General features: G+C 36.7%; 1 protein-coding gene across 1 annotated transcript in view; it reads left to right on the top strand.

Annotated features, from left to right (window-relative positions):
- The window catches only part of LOC149298085 (alpha-tectorin-like), a 67,906-nt gene continuing 42,324 nt past the window's right edge, over nt 1-25,582 (top strand). The window contains exons 1-10 of the mRNA XM_089487975.1: nt 1-16; nt 1,168-1,301; nt 2,567-2,854; nt 5,723-5,860; nt 11,495-11,660; nt 11,941-12,353; nt 13,879-14,449; nt 20,631-21,223; nt 21,694-22,267; nt 23,644-24,245. Coding sequence (XP_089344101.1) covers nt 1-16; nt 1,168-1,301; nt 2,567-2,854; nt 5,723-5,860; nt 11,495-11,660; nt 11,941-12,353; nt 13,879-14,449; nt 20,631-21,223; nt 21,694-22,267; nt 23,644-24,245 — 3,495 coding nt within the window. The remainder of the gene's footprint in view (nt 17-1,167; nt 1,302-2,566; nt 2,855-5,722; nt 5,861-11,494; nt 11,661-11,940; nt 12,354-13,878; nt 14,450-20,630; nt 21,224-21,693; nt 22,268-23,643; nt 24,246-25,582) is intronic.

The following is a 25,582-nucleotide window of genomic DNA, read 5'->3' as shown; positions in this document are numbered from 1 at the left end:
ATGACACTGAAAACAGGTAAAATAATTGCACTACAGTCCTGTGCTGAAGATGGTGCAACTAGGGAGGTGGTAGTTGGAAGCAAGGTCCTCAAGCAGCCCCCTGAAGTTCTCCCCTTAATCATGGAGGAGGAAGCAGTTATACCATCTTATTTGACATGACCCTCGAAGGGAAAGCCCCAAAGTGTCCTAAGGTAGATTGGTGGAGTGGATCTCTCTGCCCCATCTGTCTCTGGGAATTAGTCACAGTCAAGAAGTCAACCGCCTCATCACGTCCTTTGCTCTGGGAAAGTGGTAGTAGTGCCAGTGGATGTAGGGGGGTCTGTGGTATAGCTATGCTGTTGCTTCTGCAGAGTGGAAAAAGCAACACATTTAACAGAGAAACTGTTACCGGAAGACTTTCCCACATCTGGCTCATAATCTAAATCCAGGTAAAACAAGTAAAACACACTATGTGCAAGCAGTCAAATGCCTAATTTTGTCACAAATAGAAACTAAAAATGTTTCTAAAATGTAAGAAAAAAACCCCATGGAAACATCAATCACAGCCATAACCACTTATTTGGCTACTTCTACCTATCAGTCATTGATAGGTACCCTCCTACACAGTCCTTCTTTATCTCATCAAAAGGCACCGAAACAGCTTGTAATGGCACCTGCATGTAGCAAACGAATGACATTTGGGGACTACGTTGCTTTAGAAAGAGTAATGCTGTTGCATTTGTTATATCTCTTTCACTATGTGATATAGATGGCAATGAGGAGAGCTTGTTGCTTATGTGATTATGTTATATAACCATGTGTACTCTTGTATACATAACAAATATTTTCATGTCTCTGTTTTACCCTTGTTGTCATGGCTCTCATAGAAAGTTACTTTCATAACATAGAAATCAGCTCATCTTTAGTTACAAATGAAAACTAAAATTTTACATAATTTTAACTCTAAGGGAGTGTTGTTACTACTCCTTAATTAAAGTTTATTGCAATGTTTAAAAACTTTAATAACACAGATTTATTGTTCCAGAATGAACTGTCCGTCTCTGTTAGGAGTCTGGTGTACTCTTATCTTTCTGCAAGGTTGGTATTCCTCTAAAATACTCACTTGAGAAATAAATCTATGGGTATTTTAGATAAATAAATGTTGATATTTATCTATTCTTCCCACAGCTCAGTCCAAGGAAATATTATACCCCTTCTGGCAGAATGATACAAAAACACCAAAGGTCGATGATGGAAGCTCAGCTGAAATTAAATTGTCTATTCCTTTTATATTCTTTGGAGTTCCTTATAGAGCACTATATGTAAGTAGTTTACTTAACTGACATTTGAAGTAGCTAAATATTGGGACATCTCATTTTCTTATTTCTTTTAATTGTTGGGCGAACAATTTGTTATGGATGTAGGTGGCAAACATTTTGTTACCAAGGATATAACAAAGACATTTACAGGAGCACAATCTTATATACACAATATGTTGATGGTATTTTGAGGCTTGTCGATATTATGAGCTGGTGGATGTTAGAGACCTTGAGCTGCCCCACCTTTCGTTTGAGGATGCCCCACAGATGCTCAATAGGGTTTAGGTCTGGAGACATGCTTGGCCAGTCCATCACCTTTACCCTCAGCTTCTTTAGCAAGGCAGTGGTCGTCTTGGAGATGTGTTTGGGGGAGAAAATTAACAGAATTTGCAAGAATGTGATAAAATAAGTTGATTTCACCAACCCATCAGAAGAAAACTGTGCAATATTGAGGCTATCATAGGAAACATATTTCTATTTGCCAAACTAGAAATCAGCATCAGTGTATCATACCTGGCCTTGAACAAAAACATTGAGGAGAGAAACAGAAGTGGTACCATTGCTAATCCAATATTAATTATCGAAATGATCTCTAACTTTTTCTTAAAGGTATCTGCAGATAGCATCTAGCCATATAGCTCCTTCAATAATTGCCATTTCTTCACTAAGACTCTTACCATTGTTGATTTTGAAACCCCCATTTGTTCTAGCCTTAAAAATTGTCCTATTGTTTATTTGTTTTATGTACTAACATATTTTTGTCTGGTTAATTCATAATATAGATAGCTTGTGAATCAATATATAGAAGTGATAACCTACTTCACTTTTCTGGTCTAGTGGAATTCATTAATGAACAAGTCTATCCTTGCCTTGCTTTAGCTCACAATGGGGACCAACCCATGATTTTGTGTAATCTCGGCTATAGGGTAATGTGAGGTAGTAGAACTCAACTGCAATAACCATCTAAAATGAAGACTGATCTAAGAGATCAGAGGAAAAAAGAATAGGAAGAGAAAAGTCATATAAATACACTAATATGCTTGAAATGAGAAACATGTCAGTGATTAAAGAGGAGCCTAACTGGTGTTAAAAACTGGGTTTGATATCAAGCAAGGTGGCATGAAAATAATATAATTACATGATATCTTTACATAGAAAGACTCCATTCAATAGTGTATATTCTTAAATCAACTGAACAATGAATTTTTGCTATTCTGTTTATTTTCCATTTTGAATAATCTTGCTGTTTTATTACTTAATGCTTACAGGTTAACAACAATGGAGTGATTTCATTTAATGTTCTTGTCAGCCAGTTCACTCCAGAAGCATTCCCTCTGTCAGATGGTCGTGCTTTTATTGCGCCATTCTGGGCTGATGTTCATAATGGAATAAGAGGGGAGATCTACTACAGGGAGACCACAGACCCTGATATTCTAAAGAAAACATCCAAGGAAATCAGGAAGCACTTCAAAAATGTGCTGTTTTTCTCAGCAACCTGGGTTTTTATTGTCACATGGGATGAAGTTACCTTCTATGGAGGAAGCAGTACTACTCCTGTAAGGCCACCATTATCTATAATTTACTTAATTTATATTCAAACATTTGAGAGCAAATGTTAATGGTTAATTACAGTTTAATTACAGTTTTTGACAGAAAAAATTAAAGGCAGTTTTTCAAAATCAAATGAACCAAAAACGTTTATTGCAGAGGATATACATATTTAATATCTGCCATTCATGCATAAAGCTTGCTACTTATTTCCGCCCATGAGTTTTAATTATTTGATCTTATGGGTTGACATTCTACCAGGAATAATGAACCTTTTTCATTTAAAATTTGTCACTTTGTATTTTTTTTATGAGTTACGTTGCATGATATGTGTGGTTTGTTGTAATTATGCCCTTGCTTTTTTCTCCCTTATTTGGGGCTATTTTTGCTAAAAGTGATATTTCATTACTTATAAATCCTGCTTTCTTTGGGGTTTTTTGCCCTTCTGCATCTCAGTTCCTGTACTTTTCTGTTTCTTTTAAGGAGTTGCCAAACCTCTGTTGGTTTCATTACCCCACAAGTAGTTTTGGATGGCAGTAGATTATTTGGTACATTATATGTTGTAATAATTGAGGGGGGGGGCTGCTGCTTATCAGTTAAAGTTTCCATATAATTTGTATAATTCTGTAAATAAAAATACTTTAGATTTTATACTTCAAATACTTCAAGTACCTGAAATACTTGTTTTCGTACTTAGTGCTTTCACTTACTATGGTGAATTGTAACTAAATACAGCCTTAGAAACATTATTCCTTATGCTAGCAAATGTCTAAAATGTTAAAATCATTTAAATGTTTGCTTTGTTTGGTATTTGGAAATGCTAAATTGTCATGAAAAAAGGCCATTAATGGGTTGTTGCCATAAACAAAATAAACTAAAGCAAAAAGATTATGAGGAGAACCAATGTACTCCAAAAATAGTGTGTGCTAAATAAGTAAATCTCTTAAAAATACTTCCCTTTTGTTTTCTCACAACTCCCGCCTTAAAAACACCCCTCTCCAGGTGTTGTGAAGTATAGGTTAAATTTCAATAGGGGGCGCTCATGTAAGAAAAACAGACAAAACATCAACAATAGTGTAGACTGTTCAGACGATACAGTGTTAATTATATTGCGTTAGTTGCACTCACAATAGTTCTGAAGATTTGCGTGTATTTCTCATTCCCCTCTCATAGCAGGATTAAACGTCACTGAAGAGAGAGAGAGAGAGAGATAGAGAGAGAGAGAAAAGGCATAACCAATACTGTGATACTGTTTGCAAAAGCTTGTGAATAAGGTAGTAAATGGTTGCACTCCTGTGAGTGTGACCATTTACTACCTTATTTACAAGCTTTTGTAAGCTGTACATGATGGCTGGAGTCAGGCCCGGCCCTGCCATGGAGCAGAGTGGGGCAATTGCCCCAGGCGGCACTTCTGAAGAGGTTGCACTTTGCCGCCCCAAGTGGAGGAGAGGGGCACCGAGTGGTTTTCGCTTATCAAGTTTTCAGTACCTCTAGCTCGGTCTCGTTGCCGGCTTGTAACGCTGAGCGCCGGAATATGATGTCATTTCCGGTGCTCAGCAGTGAAGCAGCATGCACCGCTGTGGAGCAGGGAGACTCTGCATAGTAAGTGAAGTGCAAAGGTAGGGGTCGAATAGGGTAGATAATAGGGAGGGAGGGGGGTAGATAATGAGAAGGTAGGGGGAGGAAGGGTAGATAATGAGCAGTGGCGTCGGCGACACTATGTCTTGGGCCGGCCCTGGCTGGAGTGTCCATTTAATGTTTATTTAAAACAGAACATCCGCTCCACCCTGCAGGACAGGAATGGACGCAAAGTAAGAGGCACAGGATGGATCTTTGCTTCTTGAAAGCGATATTTGGCAAGGGTCTTTTTATTATTATTTCATTTTACTGAGCACTAGCTTGTGTTAGGGGTGTATAACCAGGTTCTATACTACCCTAGGTGGATTTATAACCCTCTGCCTCTAAGAAAAAGTTGCATGCACTTGCACACAATTTGTATGTTAATTAATATACACATTTTTGTGTAAGTGTTAGCATGCAAGTGCATGTGACTGAAATTTAAGACAGTAACCTAAACAAATTTGTACATATAGTTAAACCTGATCATTAATAATTTTTGCTTTATAGTTTTATTTATTTAAGTGTAATGAAAGATGTCTTTCTTACTGAGTCCATAAGCAATACAATATATTTAAGAAGTGAATGAGTAGAATAGAACCCCAATGGCATCCTTTCAGATGGCCATTGTAATAATTAGGATTAATTCCTTAAACCTAAAGAAATAATAATTTGATGCGGTGGTTAGTTCACTGAGTGTTGAGTTATATCGTTGTTTTCATTTTGTTGTTTCGGATTTGGGGGAGTCCTGCTCAAGGAACCAAGAATTTGAGTGCTGCCTGACATGAAGATAATTAATGAAATAAGTTTTTGTGTTTGTATGATTATATAGGTCAGTGTATATGTAACAAGAGCACTTAAAAGAAAGATTGATTATTTTTATCATATTCTTCTAAAGGTGTGGCAAGTATTTATTTTGTGTTTTCTTTGTGTTTTCGAAACGTAGCTATACCTAGGTTTCTTGAGAACATATATTTAAATATCTGTGAGAATTATCCAACCTTCTCTTGAGATAATATAAATCATGCCCACAGATGCATTGTACTTTGGCCATATAGATATAATCACTGTTTTTCATATACAATTTAATTGTGCATTAATTATATGATACATACAGCCTAACAAACATCTCTTTGTTAATTGTTTTATTATCATATCATCTTCCTGATCTGTGCTTTCCCATATTGGAATGTAACCTGCCAATCAAGAATAAATGATAAGCGACAAAAATGCTCACAATGCTTTAATTACATTGTCAGGTGAATACCTTTCAAGCTCTGCTGATATCAGATGGAATATCAAGCTTTGCTATGTTCAATTATGCAGAGATCACTTGGACAACAGGGACGGCAAGTGGAGGAGACCCTCTTACTGGTCTTGGTGGAGTAATGGCTCAGGTAAGCAAACCCTTATCTCTATGAAAAAGAAAAAGAATCCTAAAGGGAAAGAAAATCCCAGGAGAGAGTTAGTTCTGAAAACTGAGACCAGGCAAATATACTAAGGGTCAGCCTTAGACACTCAGATCCCCTGTTAAAGTTCATAATGTTTAATATTTGTTTTTTATTAACTTTGTTTTTACAGTAAAACTTTTTTTTCATATAAAACGCAGTGCATTGTGATATATATCATGACACGCAATAAAAGTTCCACTCTGAGGAGTCTTGTTTGTCCCTTCCATCCTTATCTATTGCTTCCTGAGGGAAGATGAATCCCAGAGGTGTGGTTGTTGCCTCTTTGGGACGAAACTTTGTTTGCGGAATACTAATGCCCTGTCGTCCTGTACATTAGTATCCTCCTCTTGTGGTAGATAAGTTGACGGTTTGCCGTAAAGTGGTGTTTTACATATGCAGTATCCTGTGTGTTGTTCTTTAATTTGGAGCATTGAGTTACATTGTGTGACATCACCGAAACCATGTGTTACAATTCACTGCATATAAATACAGAGATAGTTATTATCTTTTTTGTAATGCATAAACTAATAACATTAACACGAAAAGGAAAAAAGGAGAAACATAAATGAGCAACAAAACATATACTTAGAGGTCTTTGGGAGTCTGAATCTGTCCCACGATTAACTTTTTTAAAGATCTTTAAACCCCAGGGGTCTCTTATGTAACTAGTAACTACAATTATTGATTATTATTGTTATTATCCTTTTTTCAGCCCTCCCCATGCCTTTGCCTGCTGATCACATAAACAGTGAACAGCAGCAGAGGATCATCTCTGTAGACTCCGTACAGACCTTATAGGATCTATTTTATATAGAAGGCTCTGTACTGTGGGAAATGAACGTTGGAACTTCCTTTCAATGTAAAAGCACTTAGTGTGAGTGTGTTTCATTATATTTGTCATGCTAAAAGAAGGAAATCAGGCTATAAGGGACAAATCCTACTCATTGTGACCGCAGGACTGAAAATGTTAAAGTAAACAGGCAGCTTAATGAGCCACTTTAGCATCTTGGGGCCACCTTTTAATATTATACCCAGGCAAAACCAGCCTAATATGTCCCCCACTACTTTGACTAATCATGGTTTATTGTAGCTTCAATTGGTGGCAGGGCCTCTGCTGCTGGGAGCCTGGAGACCCACGCAGACCAGCAGCAGCAGCAGCAGCCAATGGGATGCAACATTACATTACATTATATTTATTTATAAAGCGCCGACCGATATTGCAGCACTGTTACATTCATTAGAACAATTTATAAACACATACAATAACACATACAATAACAAACTGGTGCAAAGGAGAAGATGGCCCTTGCGAGCTTACAATCTAGTCGGTGGTTGAGGGGAGTGAGACAATAGGAGAGGACTGCTTGGATGGGGATGAGTTGATCTGGTTGTGATGATGTGTTGAAGCTATTTGTTCCGATGGCTTTGATTAGGAGGATGGTTGGGAGCACTGTAAAGGAATGTTTTATGCTTCCCTGAGGGTTTTCAGAGAGGTTTTGAAAGTCACGTACGAGACAGAAAGTCTGACGGAACGGGGAAGGGAATTCCACAGGAGGGGAACGGCACGGGTGAAATCCTGAATACGGGAGTGAGAAGAGGTAACAACAGTAGAAGAAAGCCGCAGGTCGTGAGAGGAGGGAAGAGGGTGGGTAGGGGTGTATTTGGATAGGAGGATAGAGATGTAAGGGGGTGCTGAGGGCTCTATAGGTCAGGGTTAGAAGTTTAAATTTGATTCTGAAGGGTATGGGGAGCCAATTAAGTGATTGGCATAGTGGAGCAGCAGATGAGGAGCGGCGGCAGAGAAAGATTAATCTAGCTGCAGTGTTGAGGATAGATTGAAGCGGTGAAAGGCGGGAGAGGGGGAGACCGGTTAGTAGGCAGTTGCAATAATCCAGGCGGGATATCACAAGGGAGTGGATTAGTAATTTGGTGGTGTCTTGCGTGAGGAAAGGGCGGATTTGGGAGATGTTTTTCAGGTGGAGGCGGCAGGATTTGGTGAGGGACTAGATGTGAGGGATGAAGGAGAGAGCAGAGTCGAGGGTGACACCAAGGCAGCGAACCTGGTCAATTGGTTGGGCAGTGGAGTTATCAACGGTAATAGAGAAGTCAGGAAAAGTGGACATAGCAGATGGCGGGATTACATTAAATTCGATATTAGAGATGTTGAGCTTTAGGTAACAGGACGCCGTCCATGATGCAATTCCTGATAGACAGTAAGTGAGGCGAGTTAGAAGAGAATTAGACAATGTGCATGTGACCAGCTCCCTGAGCCATTCACGTAGCCAATATGATAGCTGCTTCATTACCCTTTTAAAGAGTTAGCCACAGTCTTTAGAGTTAGAGGGACTTATCCTACTGCACAGCAAAAAAGGATACAAATTCATAAAAATAAAAAAATAATGTACATGCATGTTCAAATAACATAACTTTCCATGGCATATGGGATGTTTCTCAAACCATCACACATACCTAGATATACTTCTACACTGGTTATGTTTAATATTTTTATCTACACTGGTTATGTATACTATTTTTGGGGTGAAAGTCAAGAAACTTTTTTTTCCTAAAAATGGCACTTTTTAATATTTTTTCATACCAGATGTTGGTGTCTCTATATGTGATTAGTTTCTAAAAAACGTACGTGTCCTAACAAAAATATAAAATGTGTATGTTAAACTAAATGAGAAAGAGGGAAATTATGCTTAAAAACAAGCAGGGATAAAACAAGCACTCCTAAAGTGCAAATAAAAAATACTCCTAGCTCTTAGGGGGTTAAGATGGCACCACACAGATGCCATGTGTGAAATCTTCCCCACAGAGCACTCCACTAAGGCAGTCCTTGAAAATATTACAACCAGCAAACAAATATGCCAAGCCCCACTGAGAATTAAACCAGCAACCTGTGATTTTGTAGGTACTCAACCTAACCACTAGGCCAACAGATGGCTTTCGGGTTTCTGGTCTCTGCCTCCCTATTGACATTGGCTTTAGGCCAGACTATGTCATACCAGCAGGTCTAGTGGTTAGGTACAGTACCTAACAGAGTACGAGGTTGCTGGTTTAATCCCCAGTGGGGCCTGACAAGTGTGTGATTTTATATTTGCATAAAATTTCACTACAGAAAAATATTACCAACATTTTCATAGGGCAACTATTTTGCCTTTGCATTTTGTATTTAAAGGCAATTCAATGTATGTTTCTATTAATTAATCTAACTTAATCAATGACTGATAACAACATACATGATGTCACAAGTGATAGCAGAAATTATGTTACTCATTACATTGCTGATAAAACTTGATGTCACACAATTTTTTTATGAGAGTAAATGAACCCACTTTTGATGTCAAAAAGTAGATGAACCTTAAAATAGTAATCTATGTTCTCTAAAAATGTAATAATCATAGGAGGTCTCGCATTTCACAATTTAAATGAAACTGACACATTTTCCAAGACCCAGATGATAAGTGAAGAGAGCAAAATGGGGGTTATAACACCATAAAGACTTGTCACCTGTATAGTATAAACACTGTTTAAAAGGCATATGTTGCTTTGAAATGTTTGAATTTTGTAAATTTTTGTAACTTTGTTGCTTGTTTTATATCTGTGCAGAAACTAGGCTTCAAAGATGTCTGGGGCTAAAGCCCAAACTAGCATATTGTAAGGCCATGCTTTGTGCCAGGTGTTTTTCAGCTAACAAGAATATATTAATTTGTTTCAATTTTACACAACATATTAACAAGGAGACTAACAATATACATTGTAGCAGAATGCTTCTTGGAAGGTAAACTTCCTGGGAAAAAAAATACACAAATAAAACTTCAACTAAAAAAAACCAGAAAATGGTTAGAATCTAACTTCTAACATAGCTCTCGAGATTTTGTCAATGTCTAACTGGATATGTAGCGGTTGATGACTACATTTATGTTTTAATTTCATACTGATATTCTATCGGTGCATTTGCATTGTTAGGTTTGATATATCAATTTTAACATTTATTTGATTATTTGCCCTTCAAAACACAGAGATTGAATTGCGTAAGACTTACATCAATTGGCCTGCATGAAATCAATTGTCTTGAGTGAGCATATGTGTAAAAGAAAATAACAAACATGTCTTTTACTATCCTGTGCAGAGTAGATCTTTTATCCCCTTGACAAAAATGTTTTTTTGCCAAAACATTGGGTAAACATCTGCCTGTATTAACGGTTGTCCTTGAATGCTTATTGTTTATTGCTTATGGTATCTCTATATACTACTCATTATTTACCGTATTTGCCCGATTATAAGACGACCCCCCCAAAATCTGAATATTAATTTAGGGGGAAAAAAAGAAAAAGCCTGAATATAAGACGACCAAATGTTAATTCATGTAAACTATGTAAACTATTTTTTTTAATAAAAGCTATGATTGAGAAAAATATTTCCTTTTATTTTCCAACCTGCCCCCCAGTTATGCACATCTGCCCCCAGGCTTGCCACTCTGCCCCAGAAATGCCTTATACTCCCTATATGCCACTGTGCCCCAGGATATGCCTTTTAATCCTCTAAATGCCACTGTGCCCCATGAAATGCCTTTTAACCCTCTATAGGCCACTGTGCCCCATGATATGCCTTTTAACCCTCTATAGGCCACTGTGCCCCATGATATGCCTTTTAACCCTCTATAGGCCACTGTGCCCCATGATATGCCTTTAACCCTCTATAGGCCACTGTGCCCCATGATATGCCTTTTGACCACCTATGTGCCACTCTGCCTCCAGAAATGCCTTATACCCCTATATGCCACTCTGGCATTTAGGGGGTTAAAAGGCATATTATGGGACAGAGTGGCAGATAGGGAGGTATAAGGCATTTCAGGAGGCAGATGGCGTATAGAGGGTTAAAAGGCATTTCTGGAGGCAGAGTGGCATTAAGGGGGTTAAAAGGCATTTCATAGAGCACTCTGCCTACAGAAATGCCTAATCCCCCCCCATTTAACACCCCCCCCAAACAAAACTTACCGGTGCTTCTGACTCCCGGTGTGTTGTCTGGGCAGCAGGTAAGCGTCTATGCGATTCGCATAGGCAACTTCCGCTGCAGCCGGAAGGAGGTGAAATGGATTTGTATCATTTTATTTACACAACATGCCTACCAATACAAAATGTTTTTTATTGTGAGACAAACCATAAATACGACAAAAAAACAGAAGACGTAACTCCTCCAAGGTCAATACTTTGTAGTGCCACCGTTTGCAGCAATTACAGCTGCAAGTCTCTTGAGTGGCTAAATATACCAAGCTTATGTAGAGAAACTTGGTATATTTAGACACTGGGATTTTTGCCCATTATTCAAGGCAAAACTGCTCTGATAAACATACTGCAATCCTGAATGAAAGGTAAGATCAAGGATTGATTAAGATTTCAGTATTTAAAGCAGGAGAAAACAGACAGACCAGATGAAGCAAATGGTTCTTATCTGCCATCAAATTCTATGTTTCTATAATTCAAGAACAATCTTCCATATAGTTGATTCTATATGTATTATATTTATTAGCCTATAAAAATAAAATTATGTGAACATTTGTTTTCCATTTTTCAGGCTGGATTTAATGGTGGAAATAGCACCAATTTCTTCAGTGTACCTGGTTCCAGGTCTCCTGAAATAGTCAATATTGAAGAAACTACAAATGTAAATGTTCCTGGACGTTGGCTTTTCAAAATAGATGGGAAAGAGATTGACCCAGCTAATGGTTGCAGCTTAAAAGGTAAAAAATCTTGCTTTGTGACAACTTGGTATATGATGTGAAGCGGTATGGTGTCAAGGTATGCAAGGCTTATAAGTAGTAATGCAACAATTTAATTGAATTAAGCAGGTATTACACTTCTGTTGAAAACCATGATCATAAAGTGAAAAAAACTATTGTAATTCTTCCAATCCATAAGGTATCTGGAGAATAAATGTTTTTATTAAAAAGTTTTAATTAAAAAAACAATCATATCTTTCTAGTTTTATTTTGTTTCATAATGCCATCTAATTTTTATCAGGGCAATTCTTACGTCAAGGAGAGCTGTTTTGGGAAAATGGAAATTGCTCAACAAGATGTCGTTGTCTGGATTTTAACAACGAGATATCGTGTCAAGAATTTGTTTGTGGACCGTATGAAGTCTGTGAACCAAAGGATAATTTTTTCCAGTGTCTTTCTGTAGAGAGCAGCACCTGTGTGGTTTTTGGAGACCCTCATTACCACACTTTTGATGGACTTCTCTTCCATTTCCAGGGATCTTGTTCTTATCTCCTTGCTAGGAATTGTTGGCCTGGAAGTCCGCTTCCATTTTTCACAGTAGAAGCTAAAAATGAAAACCGTGGGGGGTCATCCGTATCATGGATAAAGGAAATTACTTTAGAGGTCTATTCTCATACTATTGTTATTCCCAAAAATAGTTTTGCAAAAGTTAAGGTGAGAATCTTAATATGGTTTTTGTTACAATTGCTATTTGTTCTTGCTGCTGCAGTTTACAGATGAAACATTTTCTGTGGTTCTACTTAAAATAGTTTGCACATCACTAGGATGTTCATTTGTTCTGTTCTTAACCCATGAACCAGCTAGAATGTACTAGAATATGAGTACATGGAGTCAGCTGACTAACCAGGTTCATCAACTGAACCCTTCATATCAACAACACTCAACATTTCTTGCAGACCAGTTAGAGAAGCAAAAACAGGTCCCTGAAAAAACACAAATACATGATATCTCAAATACCCTTGAATATTATGATAAGTTCTCTCATAGTATCCATTTTTTCACAGCTAAAAATGAAAATCATAGGGGTCACAGCTAAAGGAATCAGTTTACACATATATTCTCATAATTATTTTTCCCAATCATAGTTTTAGAAAAGTTAAGATGAGAATCTGTATATGATTTTCAATGGCTGGTGAATATTTTGTGTAACTTGAAAACTAGCATTTTTATTTGAAGATGAACTTTGAGATTGTAAAGTCGTTTGAGCAGGGTGCGCCTCACCTTTTGTCCCTAAACCCATTGAAAACAATGCAATGTACATGTACAGGCTTTGTCATTAAGGGTTAATAATAAGAAAACGCAATCCTCCTAAATGTTAATTGACTTTAAACAAAGATAAAAATGAGAGAGAGACACTATGGTTAATTATAAAATCAAATTATCTAAGAAGGTAGATTTCCAGGGGCTACTGAGTATTTTTTTTCTCTAAAAAGGTAAGCCAGATAAGTTTGGGGACCTCTGATTCTCTTGTTATAAATAATTGCGTTATTAATTATTTTATTACTGTTCATAGTAATCTGCTATTTAGGTCAACTATTTACCATAGTTGCAAAAAAAAGTATGTGAACCCCTTGGAATTACCTGGATTGGGATTGTTTACATGGTATCTTCAATGAAAATTTATAGTTGTTTGTATGTTTTTAGTTAAAGCAGACTGTTTGTCTATTGTTATGACTTTAAATATCAGATCAAATTTATTGACCAATATATACAGAAATCTAGGTAATTCCAAAGGGTTTCTATTCGTTTTCTGGAGCTCTTAAATTAAAATATGGACAAATGGAGAATATTATTCTTACTGCATTTTGCTGTAATTTTTTTACCAATTTATTCTTTATTTTGTTACCACGTAAGAAAATGAGTTTGAGTCATAGAATATCCCCCCAAAATTGCAGTCTACTAAATGATTATTAACATGCACTAACAGCATAAGAGAAGTCTGAAATTCAGATTATTACATACAAATTCCGTTTTGAATGTGAAGAAAAAATGTTGATTGGGATTATTATTACCGTATTGTTTTTTTCTTGTAGCTTGTCAGTTACTTATAATTTGTTATGTACATAGTTTATGTAACCTAGATTCTAAAGTTTGACGTGTGAAATAGCAATAGCAATAGCACCAGTTAGTACACAATATTTATTTTGTGGCTAATAAATGTTTTTCTATCTTCTCAAAGGTAAATGATTTGATATTTTCCCTCCCAATAACTCTGGACTATGGAGCCATCAAAATATATCAAAGTGGATTATCAACAGCTGTGGAAACAGATTTTGGCCTATTGGTGATGTTTGATGGGGAGCATTATGCTTCAATATCAGTGCCTGGGACCTACATTAACTCTACTTGTGGCATGTGTGGCAATTATAACAAGAATCCTCAGGATGACACACTCCGGTCAGATGGGAGACCAGCTATGTCCGTTTTAGATTTAGGAGAGAGTTGGAGAGTGTACCATCCAGACTGGAGGTGCTCTTCTGGGTGTCTAGACAACTGCAGTTTATGTGATGCATCTTTGGAATCACTGTACTTTTCCACAGAATACTGTGGTTTTATAAACATGACTGGTGGCCCACTATGGGAATGCAGTACTGTTGTGGATCCTACTGCCTTTGTCCACAGCTGTGTTTATGATCTTTGTGGTGCCAAGGACAATGGCACAAACCTTTGTCAAGCTATCCAGGCATATGCACTTGTTTGTCAAGCTCTAGGAATTCCACTAGGTGATTGGAGGACTCAGACTGGCTGTGGTAAGTCATTTAGACAATACTACAACAGGGTATACGATATTTTATATATCTGTATGTATAATATATTTGAGAACAGGGCTGGCTCTCAGGAGGCATGCCAATGGGGAAGAGGTTCTACGCAGAAGGGCTGATTCAATGGAGAACCTTAATCCCCCAACTAGCCAAAGAAGGTAGCCCCACCATAAACTATAGGTTGTTTTAATAAACACATCTTTCTATATTAAGAGTTGTAAATGCAACAGTTCTAATTTGCATGTATATTAATTATACATATGGCATTGTTGTTGTGGGAAGAATTTATCATTCCTGCAGATGCCAATGACTCAAAAGCAAGATGACTGTTAGCAACAACTTTGTTCAGCATTTGTGTATAATATAGAATAGAAATATAGCTGCATAGATCAGTGTATAATTAAATGTATAAAGGGCAGCAAAGAAAAAAAACCTTTACTCTGAAATTGCTTCAATTTATCCATTAGGATGACTTTTGTGTATATGAGAATTTTAAATTAACAAAAAAGTAATAATGAATCATGGACCCCTTTGCAACCAATGATGTACCAAAGGTACTCTAGGGATCTTTTCGTGATGTACCTGGTTGCCATTGGTTCTGAAAGGGTTAATGTTCCTTTGGTAAATTGGTTTGGAGAGTTGTTGTTAATGGAAAGTTCTCTGGTTAGACATATGTGGTAAGTAGAGTATCTTAGCGTTCTGTCCTTCACCCACTTTTATTAATTTTTTTTATAATATTGCAGTGGGCATTAAAAGGCACATCTCTGCTTCAGGACAAGACACGCAATTAGTTCTGGTAATATAGTCTAAACTAGACATTATATCCATAGAAAGAGGTTTGATTAAATCTATACAAAGAGGTTTGATTAAATCTATACAAAGAGGTTTGATTAAATTGGAGGACTAGGCAACCATCTAGATGTATTATTGGAAAATGCAAAGTTATGCATCTTGAAAAAATAGATGAGTACATTATATTTTAATTTGGGTTTTATGAAAAAAAGTGATTTAATGTAAAGGATTTAGGAATGACTGTGGACAATAAAATTTGCAACAGTGTGCAATAGGCAACGGCCTATAAGATATATAAAAAGAGGTATTGAATAAAAAATATAATTTTGCCTGTTAATGTAAGCCTTAGATATGCAATGCTATTCTGGGTGCCTGCATTTAAAAATGACATTACAAAACTTGAAAAGTGCAGAGGCGGACTCAAATATGAATTACCAAAATCAAAAAGAAAGGCTAGACATAATGTATTTCTTTTTACTAAAAAAAGGCATCTTTATAGAAGTTTATTTAACATTATACAATTATACTTGGGGACAATACAACTCTCTTTTTTCGAAGACTAAGAATTACTTCATTCTTAGTTTTTTTAGTACTAAGAATTATCCATTCAGACTTGAACAATGGAATCGTCTACAGCAGCACAACGGGTTCTAAGCAGTAAGAATAAAGATGTGGAATTCACTAACTGAGGTTATGCTATCAAATTAAATTAATGCCTTTAAATATGGGCTGATTAACAGATAAGAATATACATGTAAATAAAGGTTATTAAGAAAATGATGACTTATGGTGTGTTGAATCAGTGAGACATTAGAAGGAATGCTTTTAATGAATATTTAGTGAGTTAGTAGTCAACTAGAAACCCCAAATCATTTTAAGTGATGACTTTTGCAGTTTTACTCTACTTAGTCCATAACAGATATTTGTTTTTTATTACTCAAATACATTTACAATTCTGGAAAAATCAAATTTTTCCACAACACTTACATATCATCAACTCAGTTGATAACCTATGCAATTTCGTGTCTGAAAAATATTTTTTTTTATTTCTTTGGCCTCTTCTTGGTTCACTAAATACATGTTAAAATGCAAAGGACCCATGAGACACCTTGCTTTTTACAACAATAACATCAGAACCAATTATGTTCATCATTCATTGACCAATAAACTTCTTGTATCTGTAAGCAAATGTAATTTTCTGCAAATATGCTCACAGACTGTGCCTTTGTTGTCTTGTTCTGTTTAGATTTCTTTTTTAATTCATCCCCATTGGACCATGATCACCATGGGAAACTCCAGCAGTGGCTCTCCTTTTAAGTATGCCCTACCTATATTTTCCTACTTCCTGTCATCATCCCTATATTTCTCAATCCCTCCCTATGCTGTTTTGAAATACTCCATTAGGAGACCTGTCAGGTTTTACTATTTTGGGTTCAAGCTGCTTTATTTCTGTCAGATCTTCTCCTCTCTCCATCTAACAGCATGCTGCCTCATGAACCTAGTTCATAAAACCTTTATCATAGTGCTTGGCCGCCATCTAATTGTGAACCCAAATACAGAGTTAAGCCGCACTAAAGTTTTGAATAAGCTTACAGGGCCCTCTAGATGGAAATTATGATGACGGGGTGTAATGGATCTCAGCAGAAAATGAGACTAGAAGCCAGGTTAATAAAAAAGCATTAAACTTTAATGTCCTTTTTGTGCAATCATAACCAGTGGCGACTCTAGAAACAATATATAGGGGGGGCACACAAGATACCATAGTCAAACTGGGGGGGCATTCATAATTTCCAAAAGTAATGTGCTATGGACATATTTTCCACTAAATGATTTCAGGGCCTTGAACGTTTTGTCCCCTGAAGTCACTACAACTTCAGGAGGCCATTTTATCTCTGGATAAATATAAATTAAATAATTCCTACTGTAAGTTAAGTGCCAGGAAACAGATGACCAAACACACACACACCAACACAGGCTCTGTCACACCGACACCCAGACACACACACCAGGACAGGCTCTGCAACACCGACAACCAAACACACACACCAGGACAGGCTCTGCCACACAGACACCCACACACATCAGGACAGGATCTGCCACACCCACATCCAAACACACACACCAGGACAGGCTCTGACACACTGACACCCAAACACACACCCTAGGACAGGCTCTGCCACACTGACAACCGAACACACACCAGGACAGGCTCTGCCACACCAACACCCGAACACACACCTGGACACGCTCTGCCACACCAACACCTATACACACACACCCGAGGACAGGCTCTGCTACTCTGATAACCAAAAACACACAAACAGCAGGACACAATCTACGTCACAGACGTCTACATCAGGATGGATTTTTCACACTGCATTGTCGTTTATACCCCCCTTAGTGTTTTTGCCCCTTGCGTATTGATGCCCCTGCTTCCCATATATATTAATATTAGCCCCAGTTGCCGATAGCAGGTATAGATCAACACATTAACACACAAACCAAGCTTTGCATGTACAGATCAACTGAAATTCACTTGTGATCTCAGCACTGAAGGTATATATCAAATGAACAGAATCAGACATACAAATCCTGTATTTGCAGGTATACAATAGTATATGAAACGTAGCATTGCAGGTATAGATCAAATAAATACATGGAAACAGCATTGCAGGTATTAATCAACTGAATAAGACATACAAACACTGTATTTGCAGGTATACATAAATAATGTATGAAAATATATAGATATGGATCTACAGAATAACGCAAAAACCGAGCTTTGCAGGTATAGATCAATTGGAATTCACTTAAAAACACATCATTAAAAGGTATATTTAAAACCCCCTAAATTACAGGCATAGATCACAGGTTGCACACCCCAAAGCCAGCCCTGGTGTCCACACTGCCCACACAGCAATCACACTCCTATCATACCCAGGCAACCAGTAACTGCTGGTACCTAGGCATGATAGGACTGTGCTTGCTATCATTGCTGTTAGCAATCACACTGGTCAGCCAGTACATGCTGGTACAGGGTGGCTGTAAGTGATGTGTAGACCCCATACTGCTGGCAGCATCAATACACAAGGGGGGCAGCTAGCTAGGTTTCAGCATGTACTGGCTGACTTGGCATGATAGGAGTGTAATTGCTAACAGCAATCACAGTCCCATCATGCCTAGGTTCCAGCACTTACACATCCATGCTATCACACACACACACTCATTCATTCATATACTCATTCATTCACAGATTAATTCCCTCAATCACGCATACTCATTCAAACACCCTCCCCACCCCCTTACCTGCACTGCAGCTCCTCGATGCCGCTCACAGACTTCAGCAGATACTGAACTTACTGGTACTGCACAGAGGAAGCAGGACTGGAGCAGAGTCATGTGATGTCACGTGAACTCTGCTAGGTTCCGCTTCCTCTATGCAGTACAGAAGACCCTCCCACAGGTAAGTAGCAGGGCTCGAGGTGCGGCCCGCGTAAGATCGGTTGCCCTGGCTGCCGATCTTACGCGGGCCGCACCCTCTCTCTCCTCAGCATTAAAAAAAAAAGACGGGATTTAAAGTTGCATTGCGACTTTATTCCAAATTCGGCAGGGGGGCAACAGGGGGGGCAAGGATTAACCTAGGGGGGGGCAATTGCCCCCCCTTGCCCCCCTGTAGCGACGCCACTGATCATAACACAGTAATTATATGTACGTAGTCCAAAGAACTTAAATTTTACCTGAAAGAATGGTGTCCGCATTCTAACCCTCAGACTGCCATGTGTCTCCTGCGGGTTATATTTGGTTCTTAATCGACAGCGTTACACCTATGTTTTAATACTGTAACAACTAGTAACCCAGGAATACTCAGTTCATTGGTAATATTAGACATATACCATATGGATCATATGAATATGAAACTTATGGCATTTGTTTTTGCAAAATGCCCTATCCTTACCCAAAGAAACCAGATGACTTGTGTACCATGTTGATATTTTTAAATATGTACATTTGGGTATCAAGTTAATAAATACACATACTTAATTGCATCTCTTCTTTGACAACTATTCTTCACTGCCCATATTTGTTTGCTTAAATAATTACAAATACAGATTTCATAGTGAAAAAAATATCCTTGGTGATAAAACGCAGTGCTTTTATACAGTATGTAGTTTAACACTGATAAATGTAATCTCATTTTGTTGCAATAAACTTCCTTTATCTGCAGGCCTGCAGACTACCATTGTTGTCAGTTGAGATATTTTAGATGGCTTTCCCTATGCAGTCACCACATTGAGCTGATTTTTATGGATCATGTATGTAATTCCTCCATAGACATTCATAATTAGCCAGAATGCCTGTCTGGATTATTTTGATTAACTGTGTTTGTTTTGTAGATTGGTTTTAAATAACACTACTAGAACACATATAACTGGATAATATCCAGCTGCCTGAAAAAATTGTGTTATGAATAAAGAATGCACAAATTTATTTTTCATATACTGCTAGTACTAAAACATTGGTGAGAGTTCCCCTTTAAGGGTTAAGGGTGTTATATTTACCAAAATATCATCTAGTTTTGATACTCTAAATTGAGAGCTCTCCGCATTAGTTTGATGTCCTCATTGACGTTTCTGTTTTGTAAAGTGAATCTATTCACTAAATGTTTATCATTCTTTTATTTATTATACACAATTAAATCTACATGTGAATAATTTCTACAGTCAATAAGTTCAATTTGTTATTTTATGTATAGACATACCATAATGGGGGTTTATCTTGTCAGCATAATAATAAAACAGTACTGATAGATAAGGATCAGTTGTTCACTCCAAATAACATCCCCCTAATATGTCCAAAAAGTGATACTTTTAGGTTAAAATGTATCTTAATGGGACGCTAGAATAAATGAGTTCTCATCAAGGACTCTGAAATGAGCTATCCACTAATTTTCATCTAGATATCTTTGTATTATCTGCAAAAAAAATGAACGGGAGCTCTTCTTCCGAGTACAAAATTTAAGCTTTATTTTTCTTTAAGCATAAAATAGTAGGGAATAATACTCACAAGCACATTAGTTATGGCAGCTTGTGAGTATTACTCAGTTTTTTTCAAAGTTCTTTTTTTTTGTATGCATATTTTGAAGGAGATACACTATGATGGTTTCCAATGGTGATGTCCTATGGAGTATAGGAGGTGTGTGTTACAACATTTGGAATGCAAATAGACAGTGTGCTTTTGGCATAGGAAAGATAAAGGCAGGTTTTCAACTACAGTGCCATTGAGTTTAAATCCTAGTATGAATTGTTTTTTTTCTAAAGATTGTCTTAAATGTAATTAATGTGTATAATGTAATTTTATTTTCTTTTTTTCCCTGCAGCATCAGCTGTTCAGTGCCCAGAGTTCAGCCAGTACTCGGTATGCACCAGCAGTTGCCCAGCCACCTGTTCTGATCTTACAGCCCCCTTCTTCTGTAGCAACCCTTGTACAGAAGGTTGTGAGTGTGATGAAGGTTATGTTTTCAGTGCAGATTTGTGCGTCCCATTAAGTAAATGTGGTTGTGAGATGGATGGCAAGTACTATGTGGCAGGTGATTCATTCTGGGCAAGTGCAGACTGTACTGTGGAATGCTGGTGTGAAGATGGTGGAGATGTGTCATGCTTTAACACAACCTGCAGTGAGGGTGAGATATGTTCTGTGGAAAATGGATACCAGGGATGCTATCCTAAAAGGGAAAGTGTTTGCCTGGTTAGCCAGAGTCAAGTGATAAGCACATTTGACTCAGTAACTTTTCCCTTCCCCCTGGATTATTCTTATACTTTACTAAAAACATGCTCAGAGAGAGCCGAATTCATTGAAGTTGACATCAGCAAGAAGAAACCAGACTCAAATGCCAACTGGCTAAGACCTTTGCGAATCCAAGTGGCCAAGCAAGAGATTAGAATTGGTGGGGCCAGCACTTCTGAGATTAAGGTAAGAACTGTACCATCTGTTGATGCTATTCAAACCCTGGTGTAAGAGCTCCAAGAGAACTTTGAATTAATGCGTAGGTGAGCACGCCCATAGGGATTGTAAACTTGCGAGCAGGGCTCTCTCCACCAAATGTATCGGTTTGTCTTAGTCTGTCAATTCTTGTCTTGTCATATCCCTTGAATTTATGTATTGTATTAAGCGCTGCGTAAACTGTTGGTGCTATATAAATAAAAGATAATAATAATAATGTGAAATCCATAGAAAGACAAATAAGGTAGCAAACAAACCACAAATGTTAACATACATAAATCATAGTACGTTATAGTCAAGACAATGATAATATGAACAATAGCATATTATAACAAAATATTTTCTAGTGAAACATGCGTATTTTCACTTTTGATGTTCATATGTGTTTTACATTTATTGTTAAACTCACTTTAAGTATTTTATAAAAATTTATTTTTCAGGTAAATGGATTTGAAGTTGAATTGCCCTTCTATTTGCCATCTGGTGACTTAGAAATTTACCGTAACAGAAATGGAACAGTGATTGAATCTGAGGGTCAGGTTAAAATCCAATATTCTGACCAGGGCCTGATTCAAATAACACTTTCTACTCTTTACTATAATTGCACTGGGGGCCTTTGTGGCTACTTTAATGGGAATGAGGAAGATGAGTTCTGCTTCCCAAATGGAAAATGCACAGATAATGTGGCAGTGTTTTTGGAAAGCTGGACCACATTTGATGAAATATGCAATGGAGAATGCGGAGATTTACTAAAAGCATGCAATAATGACTCTGAACTGCTAAAATATTACAAAAGCCGGTCCAAATGTGGAATAATTAATGATCCTAGCAACAGTTCATTTCTAGACTGCCATGCTGTAGTTAATGTATCTGCCTACTATAGGACCTGCCTTTTCCTCCTATGTCAAAGTGGAGGAAACCAGACGGAACTTTGTGATTCAGTCAGTCGCTATGCAATGGCTTGTCAAAATGCTGCAGTAGATGTTGGTCAGTGGAGGAGTCAACATTTTTGCCGTAAGTAATTGCATTTTAGTTTTGTCTGTTGTCATAGGCCTGCTATAATAAAAGTAAAACATGGAATGATGTTGACAACAGAAACTGGACAAAATAAAACATGATGTTCCCATATATGTAAAAAAGAAAACACGTTGACACATGGAACACTAATATAATTGTTTACAGATTTGCTAAATTAATTTGTGTGATACGTCAAGTTTTAATTAAAATACGGTACTTAAATAGAAGACAATTTTAAACATACAGTAAGCTTATGTTTTGCAAAATGTATAGTATTCTTACTAATAAAAATGCAACAGAAGGGCTTACAGTAAGACTGCCAAAGGATTTGCTGTATAATATATATATTATATGTAAAGAAAAATCATATAAGCGTAAAAAAACACGCGAAACACTCCACCAAATTATAAAATACAAATTGATTAATGTGTTAATAGTGCAGCAGGTACACCTGAGATAAATCTCCACAATTATCTTGGTCACTGAATCCAGGAAATTAATAGTGATAGATGAGATAAATAAATCAGATAGATGTACAAAAATGTAACAAGTATTGTCCTTGCATATGTCTTGTTTAAAGAAAGAACTTCACTCGCAGCCACAATAGTGTTAAACCATGAAAGAAAGAGAAAAAAAGGACACGGATAGTGTAGTATGTTAGGTTAGTGTTTAATAATAGAATATTAATATTATTACAGTAATATTAATAATATTGATATTAGATAAACGCTAAGCTAACATACAACACTATTCCTGCTCTTTTGTTCTCTTTCTTTCATGTTTAACACTATTGTGGCTGCAAGTGAGATTTCTTCAAATAATCAAAGTGGTTTATTACATATTGATGTTTCAGTCTCAACAGAGACTTTGAACTTTTATCAAGATCTCTCTGAGACGTTGAAACGTTGATATGTCATAAACCACATTCTTTGATTATTTTGTATAGAAATCCATATGAGTGCCTATTTATTTGGATTTATATACATTATTGGCATACACCACCAGGGTTTGTGAATCATATGCTAAGTCTGTGGAGTGCAGAAGTCATATATATATATATATATATATATATATATACTCACATCAATATTATATGATCTCACATTAATATAATGCATTGGTTATCTAGAAATTATAATAGATAAGTAGTTAAGCTGGCACAATTATAAATTAGGTTATTACCTAAAAAAATAACTATTAATAATGTAAGCAGCATTGTGGTATTTCAATCTGAAAAGGTTCATCTATAAAAAAGATTCACTGCAGATGTTTGTCTTGTAAGTACTTCTGAAAAAGTGCTTAGAGCATGTGAAGATGTAAGGTAAAGAACGTTACATGCAACACTTATATGGCTTTCTCTTTCTCTTTATTAGCACTGGAGTGTCCTGAAAATAGCCACTTCGAAGAATGCATAACATGTTCTGAAGCTTGTGATACACTTGCCTCAGGTCCTGTGTGTGTTGATAGCTGCACTGAGGGATGCCGTTGTGATGAAGGATTTGCCTTGCAGGGTACTTTGTGCATCCCAAAGAGTGAATGTGGCTGCAATTTTGATGGTCACCAAGTTTCCACCAATGAGACGTTCTGGGTTGACATGGATTGTAAATCACTTTGTTACTGTAATGGGTCAGACAACAGTGTATACTGTGAAAGCTCCCCTTGCAAGGATGATGAATACTGTATGGAAGTCAATGGCTTGTATTACTGCCAACCACGTACAGATGCATCATGCATTGTCTCAGGGTATGGTCACTATCTGACTTTCGATGGCTTTCCGTTTGATTTCCAAAGCAGTTGCTCTCTAATCCTCTGCACTACAAAGAATAACTTCAAGGCAGATTCCTTCCCCAAATTTACTGTAACTGCAAAAAATGAAGACAGAGACCCATCTTTGGCATTGTGGGTAAAGCAAGTGGAAGTAGAAGTTTTTAATTACAATATTGTCATCTATCGGGCATACAAGCACACTGTTTTGGTGAGTATATGCACACGTACATAAATATATATATGTGCGTGATATGTGGTTTACCTTCTTTCAACCTATAATGTTATAGGGCAAATAACACATTAACTATCATGTGTATAATATAATGCATTCTTAGAAAGTGATGTTGTATTTGTTCTACATAACCAAAATCTGTTGCATCACACTAAGGTAAATCTCCATTCACTACATTTATATTTACTAAATACTAAATATGCAGAATGAAGAGCCCACTCAACCATTCATTTAGGAGAAAGTATCTGTAATGGGATTTAAAGGTTCTAGTATTTGGGAAAACATGGTCTTTATATATACAAAAACCAAAGTCATTAGGGAAAATGGACAAAGGACGAATTGTTCCAGTTATTATTGGACATCATTAGCTTTGAAGGTGGCATGTGTATGTCCAATTACTTGAACAGAACAACGAAAATATAGTAATAACAATTTAACAATAACGCATGTATGAAAAAGACAAGTGTTCTGCTACAGTATCCAAATGTCTCAAATCTTGCCATCGGTTACATGATATGTGTTAAACCCTAAATTAAACAATAAAATAAATTATCAAATTATTTTACGTGTATCAATTTAAAGGAATAGCCTTGACCAATGCTAAAGATTCACTTCTAGATAATGAAAGCCACTTTTATTGGAAAGGAAGTAATCAACACACATTCTAAATAAGCAACAATAACAAGCTTGTACAATCACATCATTAGACAAGAGCAATATTAATTGTTTAAATCACCATTAGATACACAGCTAAAATAAACAATAATGAATATAATAATCAACATAGGCCATTACAAATAGAAAGATTAATGACCAATAACACTGATATGCATAGTTATATAGACTAGATAAAGTTCAGCTTTTCATTGGTAGCTGAATTTTTTTGCATTACAGGTCTTAAGTGCACAAAAGATCTATTTTCTATATTTTTTAAAAACCTTTCTTACATGACAAATACAGAATTGTGATACATGATTATGTTTCTCTCAAATATTAGTTGAATGAAAGAATAATATATCAGACATTAATCTCCATGGTCCCCTGTTGTGGTCGTGGCCTGTTTTATGCAAAATTATGCTAATATTTAAATACACAATTTAGACAAAACACATCTAACAATACAACAATAAATCTGATTCAGGAATACAGTTAAATTATGTAAAGACGAATACCAACAGATGTTATGATGTATAATGATATACTTTATTAATACCTCTAGCGGTAAAAACAATATATCGAAAAAAGGTTACCATAACAAAGTTACAGACAGTCAGCAATTATATTCTAATAACATTGTAATAACATATGTACTT

The sequence above is a fragment of the Sceloporus occidentalis genome, unplaced genomic scaffold, assembly GCF_023333645.1.
Source record: "Sceloporus occidentalis isolate IW3139 unplaced genomic scaffold, rSceOcc1.0.p SCAF_35, whole genome shotgun sequence".
Lineage (NCBI taxonomy): Eukaryota > Metazoa > Chordata > Lepidosauria > Squamata > Phrynosomatidae > Sceloporus > Sceloporus occidentalis.
This window is presented reverse-complemented; position numbering and strand designations above follow the sequence as displayed.